Source organism: Athene noctua, chromosome 5, assembly GCF_965140245.1.
Source record: "Athene noctua chromosome 5, bAthNoc1.hap1.1, whole genome shotgun sequence".
Taxonomy (NCBI): Eukaryota; Metazoa; Chordata; class Aves; order Strigiformes; family Strigidae; genus Athene; species Athene noctua.
Genome location: NC_134041.1, coordinates 21,334,040 through 21,361,951, shown reverse-complemented (window position 1 = coordinate 21,361,951; position 27,912 = coordinate 21,334,040). Strand labels below are relative to the sequence as shown.

General features: G+C 40.2%; 1 protein-coding gene across 2 annotated transcripts in view; it reads left to right on the top strand.

Annotated features, from left to right (window-relative positions):
- Positions 1 to 2,100: 2,100 nt before the first annotated feature.
- PLPPR5 (phospholipid phosphatase related 5) overlaps positions 2,101 to 27,912 on the top strand; it is a 45,963-nt gene continuing 20,151 nt past the window's right edge. The window contains exons 1-3 of one of the 2 annotated variants that reach the window (XM_074906632.1): positions 2,101 to 2,519; positions 23,126 to 23,258; positions 25,502 to 25,752. In XM_074906632.1, coding sequence (XP_074762733.1) covers positions 2,289 to 2,519; positions 23,126 to 23,258; positions 25,502 to 25,752 — 615 coding nt within the window. In that variant the 5' untranslated portion in view covers positions 2,101 to 2,288. The remainder of the gene's footprint in view (positions 2,520 to 23,125; positions 23,259 to 25,501; positions 25,753 to 27,912) is intronic. The other variant, XM_074906631.1, reaches the window with a different exon arrangement.

Sequence of the window (27,912 nt, the reverse complement as noted above, 5' to 3'; positions counted from 1 at the left end):
AATGTCTCTTAATAATTCCTTTAATAGTCTTACGCTCCATTTAATGGCAGCCAATATATATATTTGCTAGCATTTGTGCATCAGCAAAAATGAGCAAGCACTCAGGATACAGATATATTCCTGTATCACCAGGAATGTCATTAATTTTGTTTACCCTTAATGAGAGAACGCCAAAGGGATTCTGAACTATTGTTTACATCTACCTCATGGTGGGGTGTAGAGAAAGGAGAGTCAGATTCTTCTCTCCAGGTTCCCAGTGAGAGGAGGAGAGGCAGGAGACCCAGCATGAAACACAGAAAATTCAGGCTTAATGTAAGGAAAAAAAGTTTTACGTGTCAATGGTTGGACACTGGCACAGGTTGTCTAGAGTGGTTGTGCAATCTCCATTCTGTGCTTGATATCTGACTGGACTGATCAACCTGATCTAACGGGACCTCTGTTGGGCAGGTGGTTGGACTATCTGACCTGTGGAGACTCTTTCCAAAATCTGTGATCCAAAATCCTTCGGAAATTATGATAGTAGCTTCAGAAAAGTTTTGTAAACCCAGGACATTTTATGTCCTCTAATTCCCATATGTAATAGCTCCACTGGTATAACTATAAATAGAAGTTGGCTTGTAATAGCAAAATGCAGGAGTATTTTTTTAGCTGGTTACTGGAAAAAGGTTTTTCCCCCAATGCCAATTCTTGAAAGAAATATGCCACCAGTGTTCCTCTGAAGCATCCACTCAAATACAACTGAAGAGCCAAATCTAGTGCTCATTGCAGTCCTGGTATTGACTTTGGTCTTTGGATCAGGCCTTATATCCTCACAATTGGGGTATCCGTATGCAATCTCCAGGATGAAATCATGATTTCTGTGTGTATGGTAATGGATACCTGACTGCGCTAAAGAAATGGGGAAAAGAAACTATGTGCTAGGCAGAATTCACCACAAGATGTCTCATGTCTCATTACGTATTTTTCAGAGAGGTAGGGAGCTATCCAGCTAAGCCTGGTGAGTGCAACGCGAATGACGTGATTTAGATTCTTCTGGGGAGTATGTTAAGAACACATAAAAATAGACTGGATGTGGAAGCCAGGCATGAAGAGTGTGTTCTTCAAGGGCTGCTTAAAAATAAATGCACGAAGACTAACATCACTGAATATGAACAAAAATCTCCAGAAAGGGGAGGAAAATGAACAGCTAAAGCCGAAGTGCAACCCCAGAAGAATGATTACATATTATAAAAGGGGGCGATCAAATCTCATTTGTTATTTCTAACAGCCTTTACTAAGGAAGCCAAGTGGAATCTTTAAGCCCAAGGTATCCCTTAGAAGACTGTTTCCTGGCCATATAACATTTTGGGGCAAGGGGGGAAGTAACTTTTTATCTGTTGGCTTTGGGAATCCAGACTGGAGCCTGCGCACAGGTGAATCTGCACAAGCATTGGGCACCCTCGTCTGTTCTTAAGTGTATGTGTTGTGTATGTATTTTTAAGTGGAACTCTTTTGTGTTCATATACATGCGATTGCTCCCAGCACTGGAGCAGACTCTCCTCTTACTCTGGGATGTTACCTGGATGAGGAGAGCTCCGTCTTCAGAGGTGTTAAACGAAAGGGTTTACACTTTTTAAAGGTTAAGGGCAGACACAGGAGAGTACGTATTTCTAACCCGAGTGTCTCACCAGGCCGGCAAACAGCGGCGATCCGTCCGTCTGCCCGGGCACAGCCGAGCCGCGGCTGCTGGCGGTGTCGGGCCCCGCACTGCCGAGCGCCCGGCGCTGCCCGGCGGCTCCGAGCGGGGGGGACGGGCGGCACCGGGCGCTCCCCCGCCCGTTCACGCCCGTCACACCGAGGGGTGTGTCGGTGGAGGGAGAGGGACCCGCCGTGTCCCCTGCCTCGCAGGAGGCGGGGAGGGCTCACAAACTAATCGCGGTCCCGGGGCCGGGGAACTTTCAGATAGGCCCTCGCCGCCGGTGCGGAGCCTCCCCCCGTCGCCCCCTCCCCGCCCGGGCCGGGGTCAGGCGCGGCTGCCTCTCCCCGGGCGGGGCGGGGCGAAGCCGCCCCCTTTCGCCGCCGCGCTCCGCCCGCTGCTCGAGCCGGCGGCCGCGCCGGAGCCGGTGCCGGTGCCAGAGCGGCGGGCCGGGCCCCCGCCTGCCCTGCCCTGCCCGCGCCCCCCCGGGCCTGACCGCGCTGCGAGCCGCCGCCGAGCCGCCTCCGCCCGCGGTGGATGCCGCCGGGGAGCGGGCGGAACGCGCCGCTGGGGAGGGGGGCTGCTGCCGCTGCCGCCGCCGGAGCCCACGTACATGCGAGTGCCCTCTCCGCTCACCAGCATGCTGTACTTCCAGATGGTGATCATGGCAGGGACCGTGATGCTGGCTTACTATTTCGAGTACACGGACACCTTCACGGTCAACGTGCAAGGCTTCTTCTGCTACGAGGGAGCGTACCGAAAGCCCTACCCGGGCCCCGAGGACCGCAGCGCCGTGCCCCCGGTGCTCCTCTACTCGCTGACCGCAGGCGTGCCCGTGCTGGTGGTAAGCAGGGGCCGCCGCCCCCATTCCCCCCTCCCCGCTGGCAACTTGTTGGGCCGGGCCGGGCCGGGCCTCGCCGCGGGCCCCGGCCGGAGCGGCGCCGCCGGCGGGTGGCTCTGGCGGGGGCCCGGCGGGCGGCTCTGGCGGGGCTGCGGCCCGGCCTCACGGGCCCCGGCGGGCAGCGCTGCCGGCTCCGGCCCCAGCCGCTGCCCACCCCGCGCCTCTGAAGTTTATTTTTAGCACCGATTTATATAACTGCCGGTGCCCGTATTGCCAGCCCTGTTCGACTCCTTTTGGTAAAAAGAGTCTTTTATTTTTCGAAACGCGTGTGGGTTGCAGGTAGATGGGCTACCTAAGGGAAACATGCTCGTTAGCAACCACTTACTCATATTCTGCCCAGTGCTAATTAGAAAACCCCTCTGTCAGTTTATTTTTTTGAAAGAACAGCGAGCAGTTCTGCCTGATTTAGTTGTCTCCGTATGTCACAGTTACTGATGTGTGTGCAAACTGAACCAGTGTGTCTCTAATTGAATATGATCTTCTGTCAGTCACGTTTAAATAAGTGTGTCTAAAATGAGGTTCACTGATTCTCTTTGGTTTTTTGGGAAAACAGCTAAGAGGAAAAAGCAGTCAGATGTCTTCCCTTCAAATTGTTGAATGTATTAGTTGTGTTGTCAGATAACAAGGGCATTAAAATAATTTAATAATCCCTGACCGTACTGTGGAGCAAAGGCTGAGAGGGAGTGAGATGGGACTATTTAACCGCTGGGGATGGATTATATATAGACTCACCAGCTGTGTGCAGTTAAACATACAGAAACTCCTTGTAAAGAGTTTATTTTAATCAGCTGTAAGCATTAGAATAAAAAAAAAAAAAAAGTAAGAGGAGGTCTCTTAAGATAGTGATTATTAGTTTAACAGATTAATTCATTTTCAGGAAAATATAAAAAATAGGAGAATAAAAACCTTCATCAAGGTTTATGCTATGGTAATTCCAGACACAGTTCCCTTCTGCATTGGATACCATCTGAGACATCATGGTGCTACAACATAGAACCTCATGGTCAGGATCAGCCTTAGTATTTGAAACTGTTCTCTTTTTTTTTTTTTTTTTTCCCCTAGGGATTGAACTACGTCATTTGGTGAAACTTGTTATCTAGCCTTTTGATTTTGTTTTTATTTTGTTTTAACTTCAATTAGTTGACTCATTTATTTACCTGTTTGCGCTTTTGAACTCCCAAATGTTGTTGGGGTTTTAAAGGTGGGGTTTTTTTGTTGGTGATGTTTTTCTCTTGTTTGCCTGTGATGTTTGTTTTGCTTTTAATTCTGTTTCTTTTGTTTGGCTCAGGAAGTTATAAAGATTGTGTCAGATATTCATGATGAGCATCTCTTTTTCCTAATATGTGTCAGCAAAATGGATTGGTAGTTTTCATTTCCTGGGTGCTAGATGATTACATCAGAGAAATCACGATATTTTGGGTTGGCAGTCTTGTAATAAGCCTTGCTATAAAAACCTAAGAATAGAATTTAATGATATTTAACTGTGCTTCCTTTCCCAGTCACTAGTCTCTTGGGCAGATGACATGCATTGGGAGGTCAGGGCCTGGAAAACCACATTCTAGGTGCCTGTCTTGCACTTTTTTTTAAAAAAAAAAATACTTTTTTAAATGGAGATTTTGCCCCCTGGGAATCTCATGACTTCAACAGCATTAAGTCTAATCATTACATTATTAAATAAAGGCAACATTTTTCAGGCTTCAGACAGAATTCTGTTCTGATTCTCCTTGGGCAATCCCCCTGGACTTAGTGTTTACATGGAATAGCTCTTTTTCAGTTTTGAACAAGTTTGCTTGTTCTTGTCATTGAAAGAAGTGGTGAATTTAATATTTCTTCACCAAAGCAACTTGTATGCTTTTAGCAGTAGTTGAACTTTATTCCCAAGATTTCAGAGATGAATTAGATTCTCTTCTATTTGATTTCTCATTTATGACAGTTTGACCATAGATGTTCTGTGTAATTTTTGTTTTTTCTATAAGTAAAATATAAAAGTGAATAATGTAACAAAGCCATATTTCTGCCTGTAAAGATACAAATGTAGAAGTAAAGAAAATGGATTTCTGTGAATGAAATTGTACTTTTTTTCCAAAATCACTATTGTAATGGAATATAGTTTATTAAATACTATGATTTATGAGAGGGTTTTTTTTAAAAAATCCTCTTTTTTTCTTTCTGTTAGTTTGGTGTGTGGGGTTAATGCTGTTTCTGGAGTTTTGAGATAGAGCAACAAAGAGTCTTTACATTGGTGTTCAGGGTAACTGGGTGGGGTTTTCTGAGGAATGGGGCTTGTTGAGTTGGAGCCCTAGAGTGCTTCAAGGTAACCCAGGTTCTATTAATGTGACTTGATCAATGGCTCCATTGCACTGAGTTTTAATGAAATTTCTCTAAAATCAGTGGATAAATGAGTTTTTTCTAATGACTTTCCTCGTTCCACATGCCTGCTGTTAAAAAAAACCTGAAAAAAGTACCTTGATCTGTCTTGATGAGCATCTCATCAACAATGGGTCTCTTGCTGTCACACGGCATGTGTTTCATCTGAAACGCCTGTGCCACATCAGAGCTGCAGTAGCAGACCTGAGTGTCAAGCTGCGCAGTAGAGCTGAGTGATCCCAGGCTAGCAATGTGCATGTGCTGAGATGTAAAGAATGAGCTGGGTCATTTGACAGGGTTCTTACCTGTGAACACTATGTTAATCCTGGAAACTTTCCTGTTAGTCTTTAAATTTTAATTCCTGCTAATACATTCCTGCAGCCCTAGTGCAGCAGCGCTGCCACGCTTCCATTCCTGAGGCCATCTACTCCCCCATCCCGTCTGCCCCCATGCCGTCCAAGGACAGATGCAGCTGGCTGTCAGATCACAGGTCCTCAGGACTCTGATGTGGGAAATGGAGGCCTGGGGCAGAAGCAGAGACTGCTTGCTCTGCTGTAATGCTTGACTTGCAGGTGCTCTGGTATGGGAAAGGGAAACTGACTGAAGGAAGGGGGGTTTGTACTCTGCACTTGGGATTTACTGATTTTGCATATATACAGGCTTCCGTTTACAGCATTTACAGATGGTCAAGCAATTGCATCATTGTAGGTTCCTTCCAACTGAACTGTGCTATTTTGCAATATCGCCTAGGTCATGCAGGAGCTAGTAAGAAGTCAAATTGTTGTGCTGTTCACTTCAACAGTAATCAATTAATTGTCTGCTAATAGACATATCTGCTTGAAGTCTCTGCAACTTCAGAGTTGCCCAGAGAAGCTGTGGCTGCCCCCTCCCTGACAGTGTCCAAGGCTGGGTTGGACGGGGCTTTGAGCAACCTGGGCTGGTGGAATGTGTCCCTGCCCATGGCAGGGGGGTTGGAGCTAGATGAGCTTTAAGGTCCCTTCCAACCCAAACCATTCTATGATTCATAGGTATAACAGCAATTGTAGGAAACCTGTCGAGGAATCCAGCAGCCGTTCTGCAGGATGAGAACTTCCTTTCCTTTTTTCCAGTTAGGTTCCCAGCTTTTATGCAGGTTCCATGAAATGAAGCAGCATACATTACAACTTTGGTTTTCTGTCTTCCATGGATTATCTCTAAAGGGTGTATGTGCTGTTCCTTATCTGTTAAATATGCAGTTTATGAGTTCTTCCACTGGATAATTTTGAGAGCTCAAATGTTTGGGTTTTGTTTTTTCAAAAAGGCTGAAAACATACAACAGCTTAACATACAACAAAATATGTGGTCCATTTCAATGTTAGACTATGATTTATGGAAGGTCTTCTAAGTCATACCTTTAGGCCCAGGTAAAGTATAATGCCTTGAGTGAGTAAATGTGTTTGCATAAGGAGCATTAGGCAGACTAACAGCAAAATGTTCTACAAAATGTAGATAAGGTTGAAGTTGCCATCAGAAGAATGTAAAAGCCTGAGTATGAAATTCTGTGATGGGAGAATGAGACTCCTTCAGAGGCAGTGCCCCTGTGGGCTCCCTTCCTCCCATTTGTCTTTCTGCCTTTAGGGTTGAAAAAGTACTGCTGGCTCTATGCTTCTGTTCTTTAACTGTCCATAGCCCTAATATTTAGAGATCTCTGGTACACTGAGGAATTCTCAATATACTTTTTCTTTTTTTTTCTTTTTTAAAATTTTTAAGTCAAATGTGAAGGTGACAAGAAATATGCTCTTGATTTCAGTCTATTCAAATATGTAATAAGCATAAAAGTGCTAGTTGAGAGCTTAGTGCTATTTAAGCCATTTCCCAAAGTGCCAGTTCTTGCTCAGTGGGCTGGTTGCTTTTTTAGACTTGTTATGACAGATGTAGCTTGGGAAATAAACGTCAGTCTAATTCTTTAGCTTTCAGTAGAAATGATTTGTAGAGCTGTGAGGCTAGTTTCTCATGGTTTCAGAATCTATAGAGTGATCAGTTCTGCATTATTTCTTTCTGGTAGATCTTAATAATTTTTTACTTCTCTAAAATACTGTTAATTACACTCAAGGATTCTTTTAACGTGGCCACACACTAATATGAATTACTTAAAATGTCAAAACTGTTTAAGCAATAATTGGTGTAAAACTCAAAGTATTGGACCCAAGATATATGCTGACTATTGTATAAAGGCCAGGAGGAGATAATGACACACTTTCATTAGGATGTGTATCAGTTTTATTATGCAAATGTTGTTTGTTTTTATTTCCAAGTAACAAGCGAATGATTACAGTACTTATTCATAAAATATACCCTGTTCTGTTTGCCTAGATGAATTCCTAGCGTATTTATATTTTTTCTGTAAACCAGTTAAAGACTAATGTGTTGTAAGATAATTCTCTTAATATCACCATTGAAAAAATTACCTGCCTTTCAGACATGAAGTATTGTATTCTATTGTTTTTAGTAGACTGGATGAACCTTTAAATTGGCACATCCCAAACAAGGAATGGATGTAAAAAAATCAGACATTCTGCCTTCAGCTTAGCTTTACTCCGTAACTTTTTTCTGATCATTTGAGGAAGGAATTTTGAAACGTTGCAAAAAAGACTGTAAAATGAGAGCTGCAACATCATTGTTCATGTATTGAAGTTTCTGTACCCTGATACTTTAAGAAAAACCAAGATCATTCTGTAAATAATGAGAAAGAAAAGCTACCTTTTGAAGGATCAGCACAGATTTCAGAATTCTCTCTTATTCAGTGTCTTTGCTGATCTCTTTCAACCCTAAAGGCAGAAAGACAAATGGGAGGAAGGGAGCCCACAGGGGCACTGCCTCTGAAGGAGTCTCATTCTCCCATCACAGAATTTCATACTCAGGGCTTTTACATTCTTCTGATTGCAACTTCAACCTCATCTACAGTTCCAGGTCTGAGCAGCTCAAGAGTAGTTGAGGGCAGGAGATGCACCACTTGTTTCCAGCACATAGATCTAGCTGATGTGATTGGGCACGCTCCTATCTCACTCTTCCTTTTTGAACCTGATAGTCCCTGTTTTTCTTCTGGCACCTATGATTCAGTGTGTTGTGCCATCAGGGACTGATCAGATTGTATCAGGCTGTTTTCAAAATGCTCTTTTCAGAGTAACTTTTAGTTAACCTGTAGTTCGCTGAAACTCTTCTACTCTGATATAACTTAGTGCCGTACATGAAAACAGGTGCTGGGTTGTGGTCCGTTTCTGGGACATCAAAATATTCTTCTATCTGTTTGTTACAACTTAAAGAAGAACACAGTGTAGAATTAAAATTCTGAAAAAAAAATATTTCTGGAAATGTCCCCTGTGAATTTGCTGTGCTAGAAATCTGTAAATTTACTTCATACCTGAGAACTCTAGATGCTTTTCCTTCCTGACCTTAGTGAGAAAAAAACACTGCCTTCACAAATGTTTCTTCCATCTATTTTAGGCTGATGATTTTTCTACTTCGTGGCTGGTACCAAGTCGCTTTAGCGTCTAAGTACACTTTGATACTGTTGGAAAAAACCTAAAGCACAGGGGGCAGAATCAAACAGACTTTTCTCCTGCTCAGCTACTCGAAGGAGACTAAGCTGTTTTGTCACTTCTGCCAGAAAGAAAGCAAGGAAACCTGATAAATAATGCAAACATACACAGTTGCTAGCAACTCTGTGTTACAGGCCAAAAAGTTCTAAGAGTATGTAGTGAGGTCTTCAAGTGTTCATTTTTATGTACATCTTCTAGAGCAAGTTAGAGGAATCACCAGCAAAGTGTTCAGTCTGTCCTGTGCTCTTTTTTGGGGAGTAATAAGCTTTTTTACTAGGTAGGTAGCTGCAATATTTTAACATCTTCCAGTGCTGTTTCTGAAATTACAATGGTAATGCAGCAGAAGATTAAAATTGTACATCCAGATTCATATGAACTGGGTAAACTAAACTTAGACTCCAAAATCAAATGGAAGTGCTTTTACTTGTATGAGAATCTTTAACTTCTTCATATATGACCTATTTCAGTAATCCTGGAATATCTTTGATTAGCTAGGAGCTTATTTATATCCCCTCTTCTTGTTGGCACATTTGACAGCTTTTAAGACTTTACATGTAGAAGGAATTGCCAGAATACTTTGTTTACTCTGCGATCATGTTGTTCTTGAAGGGCCCGTTTGGTCTCTGTCTTCGTAGTTCTGTTTCAACCTGTGTACACAGCTGTAACTTCTTTTCCTGGGCAGTTTTCTTCTTCCATTCTCACATTTGGTAGAGGGGGAGAAAAAAGACATGTAAAAATTGCTGTGTGTGTTGTTTTTTTTTTTTTATGTGTAAATGCTGGGGATTTCAGAAAGCCACTTTTTTGGAAGGGGGCAATGCCAGCAGGAGATGTTAAAGCTAAGGGACAATTTATGTCATGCTCTTCCTTTGTGAAGGGATAATTGCATTGCAACTTTACTTAAGAATTAAAAAATAAATCACAGTGTTAAGGTCTGAAGTAATTTTGTGTACCAGATGTCAGTACTGGCCTGTTGGGACACATAGCAAGACAAATAAATGGTTTGATAGTCTGATGCTGGTTTTATCCCAGCATAAAACCACTAATCCAACAGAGCTGTAACCAGGAGAAACCACAAAAGATTCAGAACCATTGTGGGTTTTCTTGGGAATTATTCTTTTCTGTCTTGTCTTCCTCTTGTGCTCTGATGGCTTTACATGAATAGTGCCTGCAGAAGTTATGTTTGTACTTCCAATTAAATGTATAATTTCTGCTGTGCTTGCTATGCATGCTGTTTACAAACACTAACAATATTGAGGCCATATGCTTCATCCTTTGATGTGCTCTGGAAGGAAAGTGGCAGGCAGATGTGAACAAGATGGACAGGGTTCTGTTTGCAACAGCTGGATGCTTGCTTGTCCTATAAATGATGTACTTAGGGTTAAGTGAGAAATTGTTAATCCAACTAATCCTGCGCGATTAGGGAATGTGTATGCATTGTTTATAATCTAAAATAGTAGGCTTGAAGTAATAATCAGTTTTTCAACTAAACAATTCTTGTTCATTGTACATCATGCAGGATTGAGGAGATGGATGTCCATATGATACATAATAAATGGCAGCCTAAGTAGAACTGTAAGTAGCTTTAGCTGTGTTTTTCAGCCTTAAAAGCAATGTGATGTTCAAAAAGCTTTACAATGCTCTTGCAGCATCTCTCAGGTACACTGAAGCGAGCAATGGCCCAGCTTTCATCAGAAATGGTTCCTATTTAGCTGAGGTGTGGTACCTCATAGATCTCAAATAAAAAGCCTAGCTGAGGTGGATATGCCACATCTCCAGCATGCAGAAAAAATGTACATTTGACATGCTGTTTTAATGAGGACTATCCACTGTAAACATGCTAGTCCTTAATATTCACGTGTAGTACTGTGAACATTGTATGGGAGAGGGACTAGGAAAGCAAAAGTTAGAGAACTTGCTGTCTCTGATCAGCAACCAGGCTTTGCTAAGATCACTTCTCTTCACCTGCAGGTCTGAATATATTTATTTTCAATGTAAAGCACTAAGAAATCTGCAGTAGAAAATTTACTGTATATGTAAAGATTTTTTTTAAAATCTACTATTAATCTAATAAATTGTTCAGTACTGCTTCAAAATTGACTCTCAGTCCTGGATGCCATTTCTATGGGTACAAGGCACCATAAAAAAACCCCTCCATTCTGGACAACATACACTGTTACCTGTAATTTTGTGTGTTGTATACATGTATCATAATTATCCCTTGTATGATTATTATACATTATATATTTCTATGGAAAATTCATTAACTTTGTATACTTATTAATGTACAACTAATTATAAATGCAGTATAGCTATGTTTTAAGTGTTTCCTTTTTTTACAAGTAGTATTTTTACTTCCCTGCAGATGTTACTTCTTGTCTCTTGCCCATTGAGGTTGAGGAGTATGTATGAAGGCATTCATTCCTAGAGTTTTTTTTGTTTTCTAAATAATAATAATTTTTTAAAAAGCTATCAGGAACAGAAGTCAGCTCAACAGTGTCCTGCTGTTCTGATTCTTTTTTTCGTTCTCTACATAACATTTTGAAACACCCGTTGGTTTAGGCTGGTAGGTTTCATGCTGTCTTTAGAAGGGATGAGTCATACTTTTTTTTATTACTATTTTTTTGTCATTCAAACTCTGAATAACATTATGAGGACTTTCTTTGGTCAATTTGTAGTTTGCCTTTTTATAAATCAAGTATTAAATACTAGAATCAATAAGTGGAACTCAGCTTCCTAGTTATTTTGGGTAGTAGTAAGGATTTCTGTGACCTGTCCATAGCAATTTAGGACAGACATGACTGAATTAATTCTGCTTAAAGGTTTGTTAATCATGGGCCAGCTGAGCTGCAGTAACCAACCATGTGCAGCTTGCAGCCTGTGGGGAGCACAAGGTGAAGTATTTGAGCTTGATGTGCTTTAAATAAGACTCAGGCCAATACATGTTACCTTTTTGGATTTTATAGAGTGAGTGCATAGACTGTCCATAACATGGCTCTGCTGACTAAGTTGCGACCTCACACAGTCAAACTGCTCCTGGCTGATGTCTGAAGATTGACCTTCCCATTCGCAGACATGTATGGCTGTGTGCATAAGTTCATCTCTATGCAGAACAGCATGTACATATGCCATATCATCATGTATGTAATAGTAGTTCGATCATACTTACACAGATTGAGCTTGGTGTCCAGAGCTTCTACACTGCTCTATTTCTGCCTCTCCTCTTCCTATGGGTGGCTGTCCTTGGACGTGTTGGGCTGTATTTGGGTTCTGCCATGAGGCCAGGCTTCAGGCTGCTGCCATCATGCATTCAAACAGAACAGATGTGAGTCTGAGCATCTGAGAGGCTGGGGGGAGGAATGAGGATCTTGTGCTGCACTGTACTGTAGGCCACAAGCGTGCTCGTGTGAATGGTGGTGAGGACAGTCTGGCTGTTATGATGGTCCTTCTTGCCAAGTGATCATGCATGACTGAAGTCAGCGCTTCAGTCAGTCACAGGGGCTCTTTCCAGAGCATTTAGCAAAGGCAGATGAAATTTGTAGGCAGATTCACCTTGGGGTATGTAAGTGGTTTGTGGACATTGCAGCTGGCAGAATGAATGTACAGAGCTGGGTTGTGCGCTCTTTTAGGCTTTGCCTTGGTAAAGGGATCTTGCCACCCAAGCAGGATGTACATTTAACTCTTACTGCCTATCTGTCAGGTGGTAATTGTGAAACTAGGCTTCTCTGTAAAGCACTAAGAGGTTTGTGCATGAAAAGAATTATACAAGAGCTAGATATGTACTAATTATTAATTAATTTTCTTGGTATTGGTGAGGTTTAATCACATGCTTCAGTGCTACTTGAAATAGCTAGCAAGGCTTTCCAGAGATGAAGTAGTGTATGTGAGTGAGTGTGGTGCCGATAGAATCTTTTTATGAAACCCCATTCATTTTAAAGAGTCAGTATTGCAGTTTTACTCAGTATTTCTTTTGTTTATGAATTGATTGTGATCGTTGTACGACTAGGAGAAAATAATAAAGCAGAGATTATCTTTTAAAGCCTCAATATGTTTACATATGCAAAAATGTATGCACAATGTGCTGTCAGAAAATAGTCATGTTTGTGGTTGATTTGTATCCATGTTTTAATTCACATGTGTTTTTAACCTTGAATGCCAGTGGCAAAAATGTAATGCCTGAAAGAATTAGTTCACCACACCAGAATACCTAAAAAAGTGATCATATCACTGAATGTGTGAAACTGCCTTTCAGTGCAGCATACTTGGAACTTCTCTTTCTAGTAATAACTTGTTTGTCAAATAATGAGATATAGTATCCAACACTGATTAAAATCACAATATCTATTCATACATTTATGTAAAAATTGTGCATTTTTTCTAATACTCCTTTATTGTCTTCACAGAGAAGACTAAATGCCAGCTCTTATAAAGTCTGCCTTGAAGATAGCCAATGTCAAAGCTTCACAAGATCTAAAATTTTAAATAGACTCATCCCTAAAACGCTTCTTTCATCGCTTGAGCTTTTTTGAAAATAGTTGATAAAGCCAGCAACGTCTTTAGCTTTACAGTTCTGTGTAAAGGAGGTGATGCTTGTTAAGGTAAACCATTATGCCCTATTTTACGAGTGGAAGGAGATACAGTCATATATTGAAGAAGAGTAGCTGGGCTTACTTTGGCCTACAGACTTCGCAATTAGTTTTCAGAATACCACTGCGTGCCTAAAAGAGCTGTTTTTATGCTCTGCTGTCTTCACAGTAAAGTATACAATCTCCCCTCTGTCTTGTAGGCATTTCCTGTACTAGGAATTTTTTGCTAAAATTTCCCACTCTTGCTGCTTCTGTTTCAGCTCATTGGCTGCTGTGCTAATGAGGGCACTTGGGACTTCCTCTTAATTCAAGCACTGCATTGTATAAACTCATGAACAGGGTCAGATAACATAGTGTTGCCAGCTGCACATCTGCAGCCATCTGGATTTGTGGCAGGAGCAGTAAAATAGATGTTGTGTAGCAGAGCTGAAAGAGTGACAAGGGTGGTGCAAATCATATTTGCAGAAAACCATAAAGCAAATGCCCCATATTTGATCTATAGGATGTACAGAATCATTATTGAAACAGTGTTTCTAGATGCATATGTATCAAAGACAAATGGGATATGCTACTGCTATGCAATGTTCATGGAAAAAGCTTGCTTGCTAACTCACAGCCATTGCATTGTTAAGAGGTAAGTAATTATTAAAACTTCTGATGCTCATAAACAGTTTTCTGCTCTGACTGCTATGCCTTCATTAAGATTCCGTTTCTGATAAACATCACTTCAGTATATTAATTTATTATAATAACATTCTTAAGGATAAATAGTTGCATACTGAAATTACAGCTTTCAAGTCTGAGGAAAGAGGTGCAGGTGAATGGTCACGTATTGTTTGACATTTGGGCTTACTAGTTGTTTGGGGCATGTCTGGAAGAGGGACTTCTCGGTCTCTTTTTCTTTCTGATCGTTTCTTACTGACCAACATCTCTAGTGACTGTTCGGGGAATAACATCATGGCTCTGCCTGAAGTCAGTGAAGCTTCAGAAGCTACCTGTGGCAGAGCCACAGTTTCATTTGCTTTGATTGTGTCACTGAAGTGTCAAAACAAGTTAACTTCTGTCTTTACTTCTCTTTGAAAGTTTTTATTTGGTCATTTGTTTCCTGGCTTTCACAGGCACTAGAACTGTGGATTAATACTGTCAGGCTTTGTTAACCCGTAGTTTTAATGCTGGTTTTATGCTGGATGTACATATTACTCACACATGACAGCTCAAAATAAAGTCATAGTTCTAGATCAGATACTTCCGATGCAATGGCTTTTAAAGTATTCTTAACTAATTTTTAATGACACCCGGAACCTTTGCAGTAATGCTTACAATGTGAAGACTATAAAGTATTATATAAGAAGAATAACTTTAAGGTAGTACACTCAGGAGTGGGCATTATAGTTTTGGACTTTTCTTTCTGATTTATCTGACCTGTTAAACCTCTTTCCCTAATATTTAGTGCCACTCTGGTAAAATTGGCTTGGCTTCCTAGTTTTGTTTTATTATCTTCTTGGGATGGCATTCATAGCTAAGATCCATTTCTTCACCTTGGCTGAAGTATTGCTCTTAATATAGAGTACCACAGGTTTTCATAACTAATCCAGTCCCTGATGAATTTAGTGGGAATGTTACCTATGATTTCAACTGTAAAAAGATAATGACCTTATTTGGTGGGTTGGCAATTATACAGTAGCCTAAGATAATTGTAAAGGAAGAGATGCTTATACAGAGGCCATTATAATAGGAGTGGAGCTAGTTATGTGCTTTTAAAGAAGATAATTTTTAATAAAAAAGTGTAGAGTTGTTTTATTGAGCTGTCTCTGTAAATTTATCATTATGAATCAAATACTAATTGACAGTAACAAACATACATAAAAAACAGTTATGTGTGTATGTTTTGCAGACACACATTTTGCCACAAAAATTCAGAAAGCAATTTCTGTAGAATCTTTTCTACAGGTATTAATCACATGTACAGCCTGTTTTTTCTCATAATTATATTCAAACACGAGGTGCTTATTCTGGTACAGTGTTTGGTCCTTCAGTTTCAGTTGTTGGATGACAGTGGCATTTCAGTGACAGTGGCTTTCCTTGGATTGATCACAGGAATAATGTATCTGCAAAATGTGGTTGGCCTTGAGTAGCAGTGAGATAGAAGTAAGACAGTGTGAAAAGCAGGAAATTCAGATATTCTCTTTCCTCTGAGCCTCTGAGAACAGTTGGCTCCAGTCATATACTGACTGTAAAACCACTACTTTGTGACCAGAATCTTTAAAAGATGTCTTTTATGTGATCAGTTTTTATTCAAACAGGGATGAAAGACCGTTTATGTTGAATTTTGCAATTGAATGTTCATCCTGGGTAGAAAAGTGCAGTTGTGTAGATCACCTAAGGTTTAAAGCGTAAAGTAACATCTCTGTTGGAAATGATCGTTGGTATGGGTATCATAAGCATTGGTATTTTGCTTATCAAGGAATAATGTTTTCAGCATGCACAGAAGGGAAACAAATCTCCCTCAACAGACAGAACAAAGTACTGTTTTCTTGGACAGGCAAAGAAACAAAGGGGTTTACCAAGGCTGGGCCATAAGGAACCAGTCTTTCACGTGTATCGCTTGAAGTCCAATAGAAGACTTCCTTGTTACGGCTGAGTGCAGAGCTGAACATGCCGTATGGAATTCATCTTCTAGTAGGGAAGATAAATGGTAGGGCTTTGAACATTGTTTATTTCCTTTGCAAATATTACGGTATTTTAAAGGTTGAAGCTAAGCTTCTGAAAAGAGAAAAATTTGAAGGTAACGTTCTTTTTCAAAATCCCTGGTGAAATATTTATATGTAACAACAACCTCTTTCAAGTATCACTCAGATCCAGTGACTAAAATTAGTTGATCTCTGGTCGTATTACAACTCATTTACCTAACCAGGTGTGTTTGTGGGTGTGAAGTGCGAAACTTGGAAACTTTGAATAATGGCGTCCTTGTTTCTGTAAAAAAGAAAACAAGAACAACTTAAAAACTGTATGGATTCCCTATTATCTGGAATATTTCAGCCTGAAGTAACTTTACCTTTTGAAATGTGAATTGATGCTTTTAGAAAGCAGTTTTGAATTAATTTTTTTTCCCCTCACCATTTTCAGATGAAAATTACTAGTTTTTTAGATGTTGATAATTTTATCTAGATTAATAATTTTTCTAGCTTCTGGGTGTTATTTTTAAAATTAGAAAAACTTGGTGCATGGGCCAGAGTTCTCACTGAAGTCTCTTGGAATACCAGGAATACTTGTCTCAGTATTGTGAAACTGTGCCAGCAGTTAGATAGTTTTGGAGCCAGGTGCCAGACACTTATTTGGCCCCCAGACTGCCATGTTAGCATTATTGAGCTTGTTCTCCTAGTGCCCTGGCCATTTCTAATCCCCTGGAAGACTGCAGTGCAGAGCAGCTGGATACTCTTCATCTCACAGCACTATAAAAGGTTTAATAGTCATGAGTAAGGGACGTAATGCCAGGCATAGTGGGTAAGCAGGCTGAATGCAGAGCGAATGTTCCCGTTGAGGTGGAGCCCGGCAGGGCAAGTGCACCCCATGGGACTGCCTGCTCACCCCACTGCTTCTGTCAGTGTCAAATGCAGGACCTGCTGTCAAGTGCCAAGGCTCATTCTCTGTGGTGATGACACGAGGCCCTTCTCTTGGGTACACTCAGAATAGCAGGGTCCTGATAACGGTTTCTCAAAATGATCTTTTACATAACCAAACTTTGCTCTAGCATTGTGTGTTTCCAGCCCTGGTGACAGTGTGCTGCTGTGCAGAGGCTTTGCCTGTTGGATGACGCAGGCATGCTCTAGAGGAGGTGCCATTTGCATACATGATCAATTGCTCAGTTAAGGAAAAAAAAAAAAGGGGGGGGGGTGTGAAACCCAGGAAGCTTTTAGAGACACTGTAAAGTATTTCATTTCTTTCTGTCATATGGTAAATTAATGGATGAAGATAATTCATTGAGTGATGAAGTTGTCCATGTCTCTGTGATTATGTGCTCATGGCGTTCACTTGAAGCTCCCCGATTATAAATGCTTGGTTTAGGATGTTGCTTTCAAATAGCAATGAAGTCTTCATGAAGTGAGCAACCTTTACCGTTGTTATGTACTATGTGTACAATGTATTGCAAAGAGCAGTAAAGAATGTGTCAGAAGTAACACTAGTGTTTAGTAGCATATAGCCATTCTCTGCACTACAGAGAAGTAAAGCAGATATTTGACTATTAGATATAGAATCTTACACAGTTATTTTTCTTTTGTAAATGGCCATGACCAAAGACCAAAATTTTAATAGAGTTCATGGTATATATTTTTCTCAAAAAATGGATGGGAGATACTTTTAAAACAAAAGGTACTGGGAAAAAAGGCTGAGTATGTTTTTCCACATCTTCCTCTAGAAAAGCAATTTTCTTTTCACATCTTTTCTCCAGACCTTCAGAAGCTGCTATGTAGTATGGTCCTGTATCCCCACGCTGAATGCAAAGGGGGATATTTTGTATTTAATCAATAGCAGATGGATTTATCTAGAGCTTGTTTCTTCATTTTCCTCAAAACTCCTGGTCATTTTTTTTAGTATAGAAAATGTACTTCTCTGAAAATTAACCAGGGCATTTGCTGTCAGTTCAAGCAAGCAAGAAGCAATGAGAACAAGAAAAACACAAAGAAAACAGCCTCAAGGGAAGGCTCTGCATAATGAACTTGAAATTGTTACTGCTGGAAATACTGTTGCTGCTTTTTCTGCCAGGGCTGTCACCTCACACAGCAATTTTAGCTTAAAGCAGATAGTGGAGCTTATCTACAGCATCACTAAAGACCGAGGTTTATGCTGCTTGATCTTCCAAGCTCTAGAGACCACTGTGCTCTGTGGGATGCTGATGGCATTTTTGAAGGGGAAATAGGCCAAGAATAACTCATCGTCTTGCTAAAAGTTAAGATGAGATAAAGAACAGGAACAATAAAGCCTATGGAAGCCATATTTTCAAAAGAAATCTACCCCAGCTTTTTAAGTGGCAGCCCATAAGTGAAATGAATGGGAGGCCATGCAACTTAAATGATAACAATTTGCTTAGAGATACAGAGATCATCTCCAAAACTTTTAGCACCAGTTCCCAGCTTCCCTGCCTGCCTGATAAGGAAGTATGAGGAAGTTCATTGTGGAGAGAAAAGCAGAGCTGTGGACTGCCTGAGATGCTTGTTTCCCAAAGGGACAATCTTTTGCCATGTTATTTCTTGAAGATGGCCTCACAGAAGCCTTGATTAGGGTTCAAGTCAAGCCTAAATGAGATAAATACAATGAATGAGAGTCAAAAAGAAATTACAGTGCACAGTGTTGTCAACTGGTCTTTTTAACTTGTGAAGCTCAGAACATGGATGAGTATTTAGTGGTCTCTTCAATGCAGTAACTGCTTTTCAGTGTTACTCATCTATCTGAGCAGTTGCTGTAGCTACGGCATAGCCCTGAGAATTAACAGAGAGGGAATCGTGTATTCTACCACGTTCCCTGGTCCATGTGAAATATTTCATGAACACTTGTATACCCTAAAGTAGCTGTTAGCTGGAAAGATCTGTGAATGTGTACACAGAAATTTCTTTGCTAATCACGAATATAGATTATCAACCTTAAATTTTAGGATATTTTTGTTTAAATGCATTAATATACCCTCAGATATCTTGTCATCCAAATGAACATTTAATTCTTACTTGAATCCTATGTTTCTATAGGCATTACATCATATATGAGAAAGTAGTCCATAAAATAAACCTTGTTAGTATTTCAGAAGTGCAGATTTAAGATCATTTATTTATATTGGTGCTGGCTGTTGTAAACCATGCCTGACACTAGGGGAAGTTTGTTTATGGAGTCAGTTTACTGGAAAATCAACGAGGTCAGAGCTACTCTAGCTCTAATATTTGGAATGAGTCAGATTTGACATTTCAAGTTGAAAAAGAGCTCAGAATTTAGAACCAACTTAAGAATATACTGGATGGATGATTTTGGGAAGGACAAATTAGATCTCTAAATTGACATGCAGTGCTAAAACTAGGAACAGCTTGCCTGTATTCAGAAAATGACTAATACAGAAAAAAACTGAACTTATTTGGGAGGAAGGAATTGGTGTAAGGAATGTGTGCTAAACGCTGTAGGTGTTCTGTGCAGAAACCAAGGAAAGGGACAGGTATTGGGTGGTTGGCAATAAAAATATTACTAGTACAAAACCACCGTGAAAATTAATCAGTTAACAAATTAATCAGGAGCTAAGAGGTGAAACAAGAAGAAATATTCATTTTAGATCTTACCCCTCCCAAACTCTGTTCCTGGTTGTCAGAGGGGTTGTCACATCGCAGACAGGATACAATTGCCATGGAGATGGTTACAAGAACTTTTCCTGTAATTTAGATTTTGCTGGGTTAATATTTCTTTTCTATGTTTCCATAAAAAGAAAGGATTATCTAAATGCTAGTTATGAAGTATGTATTAACATTAAATATCTTTATGTGGAGTAATTTCTTTTTTACTGTACCTATATACACTTTATATTATGAACCAGGATTAAGAGCCTTCCCAGTGGTTACAGAAGGAAGCTGTAGTAGAACAAGGATCTGATCGTTGCCAGTCAGAGGTTAGGCTGATGCCTGTAGGGTGATCATTCTTGTCTTTCTCCTTCTTGTAGCAGTTACGCACACTACATTTTTATCTAAGGACTGTGAAAATTATTTATATAAATCTTCTTTAGAATGCTGGAAATCCTGCGCTTCATATTGTTAGTCTTCAGGTGAAAATTGTTCTTTTCCTTATACTTTATATGCTGTAATTATATGTCAAAAGGTTTTTGCAGCCTTAGGGAAGGATGGCCTGTGCTTTTAACAGCTGTTAAAATGTCTGTGAGCTAAGAATTTTAATATATATCATTCTTCAGGAAATCTGTACAGTGATCCAAAGTAGTATGACCCTCTTAGACAGAATAAGGTAAAAGATGCTTTTAACATCCTTGTTTTTTTCACTGCAAATTGTATTTCTATGCCTGAACTTGTGTCGCTCTGTCCAAAAGTTTACGTTGTCAGGGCTTTCAGATTCTCCACTGCAATCCTTCACTGTCAGTTTTGGAATATTCCAAAAACTTTCTGCCCCAAGACTTAGCCAAGAAGTACACAAGTAATTGTTATATTAAACGTCATTTATTGACTGGTTGCAACTCGCGTGTACAGTGGAGGGGGTAGTGGTGGTCCCTGTGCCAGAGGAGATACAGAAATTGTTCCTTCCTGGAATAAACCAGGCATGCAAATTATGGTAAAGGGCAAGAGGGAAATTGCCCTTCCTTTCCTCTACCCTGAAGAGCTGATTATTGCCAGTGGTGCTGGAGAGAAGAAGGAGAAGGAATTGCACTGGAAAACAGAATCTCTCTTGAGATTTACTGGGAATAAAAAAGATTTTCCTTCCATTTCTGAAACATCAGTAGGCTGATTATTAGATGAGCAGCACTTGTGCTAAAGGATGGAGGAAGGAGAACAGCTTTAGCTGAGCTGCTAGTACAGAAAAATACAGAACCTATATTTATTGCCAAATTCCAGAAAGATTCTGTCAAAGTAAGCCACAGAAGCAGAGATGAATGCCTGTTACGCTCAATGGCATATCCCACTCTGATTACTTCAGAGGGTAGAGGACTAGGCCTAGTATAGAAAAAGTTTTGTTTTTAGCCGAGTTCTGCGTTGTTCTGACCCTTGCACCTATGTACCCACTCTTAAGAGTATTTTTGTTCAACTAAGAACTTGAACACTGCTTCCTGCTGCTCTTGGAGCAGAGGGTTTTCTTTCCAGGTCACCATCAAAAACAGGAAATGTAACAAGGCAAAACTGTTGCCAGGAGCAAGGACCTAAATGCAGCTGGTGAAGACAGGTTGCTGGATCTCTTTTCCTATAACTGAGTGAGCAGTTCTCCCGTTTGCTAACCCCAGCTTCCCTACCAACCAAGAAAGAACAACCTGTATTTCCAGATCAGCAGATTCAGAGCCTCTGCTCAGAGCTGGTGAAGTTGAGTTTGTTGGGATACCTTCTCTTTGTGTGCTTTCAAAAGGTTGAGCACTGTATATCATAGATACTTCCTTCGTACTGGAGTCTGCTTTTTCCTGGAGTTCAGAAATCTGCAGTAATTTTACAGAAATTTTTTGAGTTTGGGGGAAAAAAAAAACCCAACAGTTAAATGTAGAAGCTGACTGTGTTCAGGTTGTCTTAATGTTTCATCATTCCAGAGGAAAGAAGGGTGTTACTGTGACTCAGTAAAAATCTTGGTATTTCAGTTTCCACCTTTATAAATCATATTAAAACTTTGTTTTCATGAGAACTGTAGGGGTCATTGGGCTGAATTCTCCTTACCATTGTCATAATTTTGATGTCCTTGAATTCAAGGTTGAGTTACACTTCATATGTGTACCGATCATTTTTTAATTATAGATGAAGGAACTGTACTGCAGCGTGCTGAAAATTTGCTTGCATCAAAGTAGAGGGTACTTGTTAGTTCAGGTATTGAAATTTGTTTCACCTAAAAATTCCACTAGGATCTGAAGCCAGTCTAAAGTAAGAGCTGATGACTGTTCCTATGACAAACTGAATTTTGCTTTTTACACAACTACCATCACAGTTATTTTTGTTATTTGTGCAACATCATTTATAAGAAGCGCTTTTCTCCTCTGTGTGTCACAATTTAGCTCAAAGCCATCTATGTAGATCTACAAGTAACTAAGGTCATTAACTGTGCACTGTGCTCATGAGCCATCACCCGTAGGTTGGTTTTTCTGTAACCAGTGCTGAGTGAACTGTTGTGACCTATTGTGATATACAAAAAGGTTTATAATTTCATGTTAGGTCAAAGATTTAGAAAAACCTAGGCAGTGAATCAGATTTGATGTATTATTTCTTGTATTTGTATAGTATTAAGACTTCAGTTTGCTGGTCTTCATTCCTGTTTATCAAAGTGTGACATACCTATCAATAAGCTTTGCATATAGAAGAGTGGAAGAGCCTTGCCTTGAAGCCCCACAATGAATCAAAGCTTGAATACAGTGGTCAGTATTTCACCCTCATCTGCTCTACTCTCTTTGATCATACCTGTGCTACCTGCCTTAAAGCTTCAGTAGCAGAGGTTTAGATAGATAACACACTTAAGGCTTGGCTTTGACTATTAAATCTCAATACCATAATTGTCACGAGTAAATTAGTCATGTTTTGCTGTACAGGTGAATACACATCTTAGAGGGGATATTTTACAGTTAAAATCTATATTTTGGGGGTTTTATTTGTGATTTTTTTTTTTTTTTTTCACCAGCTGTAATATGAATGATCTGTAGACATGAACCTTTATTCATTCTGGTGTAATGAATGTGAAATAGGCCATGCTTAATGTTAAAATATCAGTGGTAACACTTTGTTCAAGCATGAAGAACATATCTAAAGCCAGACTTGATAAACTTAGCTGGTAAAATATGAATCAAAACCTGTTAAGTACTTCCTGGCAAACCAATCCTCTGACGTGAACAGGAGCTCTGTTGTGTGGTGGGTTTTTTTCTTTTTCTGCTCCCCCACCATGGCTTAAAATTTAGAGCTCAACCCTGCGAAGTGCTGAGTGTCAGGGAAAGCCATGTGGGAGCTGAAATGTTCAGCATCTTCCAGGATTAGGCCTTTACTTTGGTTCACGTCTTGTGCTTTATGCAATCTATTGTTCTTGAACTAATAAATTACTTGCTCTTTCCCCTCAACCTGAAGACTAGGTTATGCTATGTTGATTCTCTGGTTGTAGAAGTTTATTCTTTTTCAATGCAAATAAAGTAAAGCAAGCCGTAAGGCCTATTTTCCTTACCAGAAGATTAATGTACAGAACTTGGTTCACTTATGTTGTCTTTTATACTGGCTTCCTTAAGATGAGATAGCATTCTCTGTAATACTAGTATATTTTACTTGCTGTAATCTGATGTACCATTTCTCTCCCTTTTTTTTTCTCATTCCCTAAGATTATCGTTGGAGAAACTGCAGTGTTTTGTCTACAGTTAGCTACAAAGGATTTTGAAAACCAAGAAAAAACAATATTAACTGGAGACTGTTGTTATATAAATCCACTGGTGCGCAGGACCATCAGATTCCTTGGTATGAGCAAAATTAATGCTTTCATTTTCTGAATGGTGAGAGTGATTAATTCTGTCTTAATTTTGACCTGGGGAAGGTATTCAGATAACCATACAACATTTCATGTATAGTCTTAACTTGGGTGCAGTGAGTTCTCTCCTTTTGGGTAGCAAAGCTGGTTGGAAGTTTGGATAAAAAAATAGTTGCAGAAACAGTAGTAAAAACAGAAAAAAAAGGGGACCACAAGGGGAAAAACAACTAGTAGGTCTGCAGCAGGGTGAAGTGGAGAAAGGAGATATCCTTGTGTCACATCTGTAGTTGATAGTTTTCTTTTGGTTACACAAACACATAGCAGCCAAAGTTGAAGACATTGGGATGTAAATGTGTGTTTGAAACCAAGCTTGGTTTAGGCACTTAATTAGCCTGGAGTTTTTTATCGTCTCTAGTAGAAAACTATACAAAATCCATGCTCCACTGAAGTTAGCTGTAACTCCCCCATTGACTTTATATGAGATGTCATCCTTTCTACTTCGTTCATTATAAATGCATTTGGAGGCAGAATGTCCACAACTCAAAATGTCTATTGAATATTCTCGGATGCTGCTTTTTAATACGTGCAGGGATGCCATAGCAGGGCTCAGTTCTCTTTGCTTCTCACAGTTGTGTCTAAGAGAAACAGCTGGAGGAATGAAGCCTTGGGACAGCTAATTCCCATGTGTGTCCCAGTTGCAGGGGGAGAGAGGGGTTGTGCAGCTGTGTCTGTATTTGCAGTGTTTGTGTAACAGCCGTGCCTGCCTTCACAGAGCGTGATTGCTTGCTGTCACACTGGAGTGCTAAATGTCATTAAGAATGAGACTGTCTTGCATAGGTCCAGAGAAGGTGGGGAGTGATGGATGAGGAGCTCCTCCCACTCCAGTGTAATCAGTGTGTAATCAGTGCTCATTTGGTCACAGAAGGAGAAAAAAAAAAGAGAGGGAGGGAAGGGGTGAACAATGGCCTCCACACTGTTCTACCAGATGAGGCATCACTACCTTCTGTGTGATGTGGCCACCTATGTTGGGGCAGCACACTCCCTCAGGGCTTGTTGAAAGGGTCCTTTTGTGCAGTGACTCAGCTAAGCACAATGCACTGCTCACCAGTGTCTAGCAGCTCAGAGTGAATTAATGTTAGTGTGACATCGCTGACCAGCCAGGATTCCAGAAATCATCCTCAGTCCTTTACCTTTCCTGAGGAAAAAACCCTCACCTTTAGAAATGCATGTTTCTGTGGGATCATATCTGCTGTGGTGTACATCTACTAAAGTCCGCGTGGTGCCCCATGAAGTTGGGAACTGCCAGTACTCATGCTATATTCACAGTGAATTGAATTATGGGAAAGGTTACGTGATCTGCCTGTGGAAATATGGGAGGAAATCTGTAGCTCAGGTGGAATTTGAACATGTGCCTGCTGGCTTTGCCTCCCAGTCAGGGTGCTGTGTTTGCATTTCCTTTCACAGCTCATTTTCTGCTTCCAAAAGGACAGAAAGGGACCTCAGAATAGCAGAAAAGTGTTTCCTTTTAAGTAATCAGATTCATGTATTTCCATTCTAATGAACGAGTACACATGCTTAATGCTTTGCTGATATATCTGATAACTCTTTAGCATAAGTAGCTCCTCAAATTTATAGATCTTCAGCTCACTGTGTTGGTATCATGATTAATATGCCGTGTATAGAGATGTACCCAATAGCAGGCAGATGAAGACAACTCGTGCATGGCAATATTGCATTATTCGGTACTTCAGCTCCTTTACAGTTGCAAGGGAAAAGAAAATGTTTGTCCAGTATGTGTTACAACTTTTCAAGTTACTTCTTCATCAGGGCCTGAGTTCCTTGCTTCTCAAGCAGATTTATAGGGTGAAGAATTTGCCTCTGTCACTTCTGTTTAGTGGACATGGGCAAAAGTTAAGTACTGGTATAGCTCGGTACCCTGAACAGTGGTGATTCATGGCTAGGGGGCCTAGGAAGGCAGGCTCCTTGCATAAGAGGTGAGGGTGCTCCGAAGAACGGAGGGAGATCAGGTGTGTGGGTCCGTTGCAGTGTTGCTGCTGCAGTTCTATAGGGAGGTGTATCTACAATGTGAGCCAGGATCTTTAAGGTACAATACACGTGAGGGTTTTTCCTATTCTTAAATGGAAGAAGCTGGTATATTACTATCATAAATACTATAATATGTTGCCCTGAAGTGAAATTGTCAGGAAATTTAACTCTTTGTTTTCCTCTTTAGGAATTTACGCATTTGGACTGTTTGCTACGGACATCTTTGTAAATGCTGGACAAGTAGTAACAGGGAATCTTGCACCACATTTTCTTGCACTTTGTAAACCCAACTATACAGCACTTGGATGTAAACAGTATACACAGTTCATCAGTAGCGTACATGCCTGTACTGGAAATCCAGACCTTATCATGAAAGCCAGAAAGACATTCCCATCCAAAGAAGCAGCCCTAAGCATATATGCAGCTATGTATCTGGCTGTAAGTATATTGTACTTTTTAATGTCACTGTATTTTTGAGAGCAGACAGCGCACTATGGGGGGAGAAGGGAAGAATGGGGAGAAGATAACTATTGGCTGATTTTATATATGTAAACCTTTTATGAGTTACTGTGAGGCCTTTGAGAATTTGATTCATTGGACTTAATTCTGTCACATGCAGATGTAGTGGTTCTCTGAGCCTTGAAAACTAAGGCAATGCTGAGAGAGGGCAAGTTGCCCAAAAAGAGAATTAAATTTAGGATAACTAGGTGTTTGGTTTACTTTTTCCTCATTTCCAGAGAATGTAGGAGAAGGTTTTGTTGGATGGTAAAGAATAAGAGTAGGGATTGCCCATGTTCCTTTCCGTGTTTTAACCCAGTACAGATAAGCAAAATTGCACACAGCCATATTCTTGGGGTGAAGCAGAAAAGTGGGAATATGTAAGTGCCTGATCTCTGCAGGTTTCCCTGAGATCTGTGCATGTCTTTAGGTGTCAAAATTGGTAGGTACCTCAGTGCTCATGCAAAGTCAGTTTGACACTTATTCTGCAATGAAGTGGGCTACAAGACAATCTGGCCCTTCTTTCCTCTCTCCAATATAGGGAGTGATGAGCAGGGCTGGGATAAAAACTGGTGTTCACTGCCTGGCATCAGAGCTGTTCAGAGGCTATTGAGAAGTGTGGGGAAGTAGGTGAGAGGCAGAGTGACTAATGACTCTCACTCGAGTAACTCTCTGCAGTACTCCCTGGCTTAGTTTGGAGTACACATCATTCTAGTCTTAAGCAGAAGCAGATCTTTTCTTTAGTAAAGTTATCCCCAGCGCATGCCTCTGGGAGTCTCTTACCTGACCTGTGCTGGTAATCAGTCTTTGTAGTGCTCTAGATGGGCTCCCCTGATAGTGTCAGTGGGTAACTAGGCAAATGCCTCTGCTTATTGCAGGAGTCATGCCTTAAATTCCCTCAGTATTTGAATAGTGGCCTGCCTATACGCATGCGTGTGTATGTATGTGTGCATATATGTTCGTGTAAATATGTGTGTTTGTGTTACTTTTGAGCATATATTTAATGAGTTGACTTTTAATTCTTGATTGATCAGGAAACTGATACTTGCTAACATGGCAAAGTTCCCAACTCCGTGCTTCTGTTTTACAACCAGTTGCTTAAAATCTGCAGTTACTGACAGTAACATTTACCAAAACTTCCTTCTGAGCAATGTCTGTTTAAGAGGTGTGGATCAGGCAAGTGTTATCTGCAAATAAGAGATGAGCAATAAAATTCTATTCTAACTTGAGGCAAGTGTAAGTCTCCTAATAGTATTGTCTTTATTTGGGGAGAAATCTAAGGCTTTGCTTCACTGAAACATACCTCTAAATTTGGTGCAAGCTATTTTAGAAAATATTCAGCATTCTTCATTTTATTTGCTCCTATTTTTCTCATCCATCTGCAAAGTTGGATTTCCACCGTTGCCATGAGTCACAGTAACTAAAGGAAACCAACTGTTCAGCTACTGCAAAACAAGAAGGAAAATAGTAATAATACATTTTAAAAACGAAAAGTAGACATTAGTAAGGTCTAATACCTAGTATTGACGGCTTATGACATGAGCAAGAGTATTTCATGCAAACCTTGTGTTGTATGTGGACAATATAGTTAGAAACATCAAAAATTAAAATTGCAGTGATCTATTTCATGACTTTCTAACCTTTCAGTAACTGCAGAAATTAATATATCTTATGTCATTACTGTATTGCTGCAGACACTGTCATCATTTAACTAAAGTACTATAAACTGCTCTCAGGATTTCTGATTTCTTATAGGCTGCCTAATAAAGTGAATTGCTATGATGTATCAGCTGATTTGTAGCCTGCAAATTTAAGTCCTTGATGCAATATTGGCAGTCCTTTTTTAAAAAAAAAATCTAAAAATGTTGCATGGTTGCAGCTAAAAATTTTGTTTTTTTTTTACGAAAGTTTATTACACACCAGGGAAAGAAATGCAATGTTCCAATATTTGAGGTCATGTCCTTACGCTATCCTGATGTTTATCAGGATAGTTGGCCCTGAATAACAACTTTCTCATCACTATTCACTGGAGTAGATCTAAACAGTAGCCTAGTCTTTGTATGAGCCATGGTTCAACAGTTATTGAGAGCATGGACATAA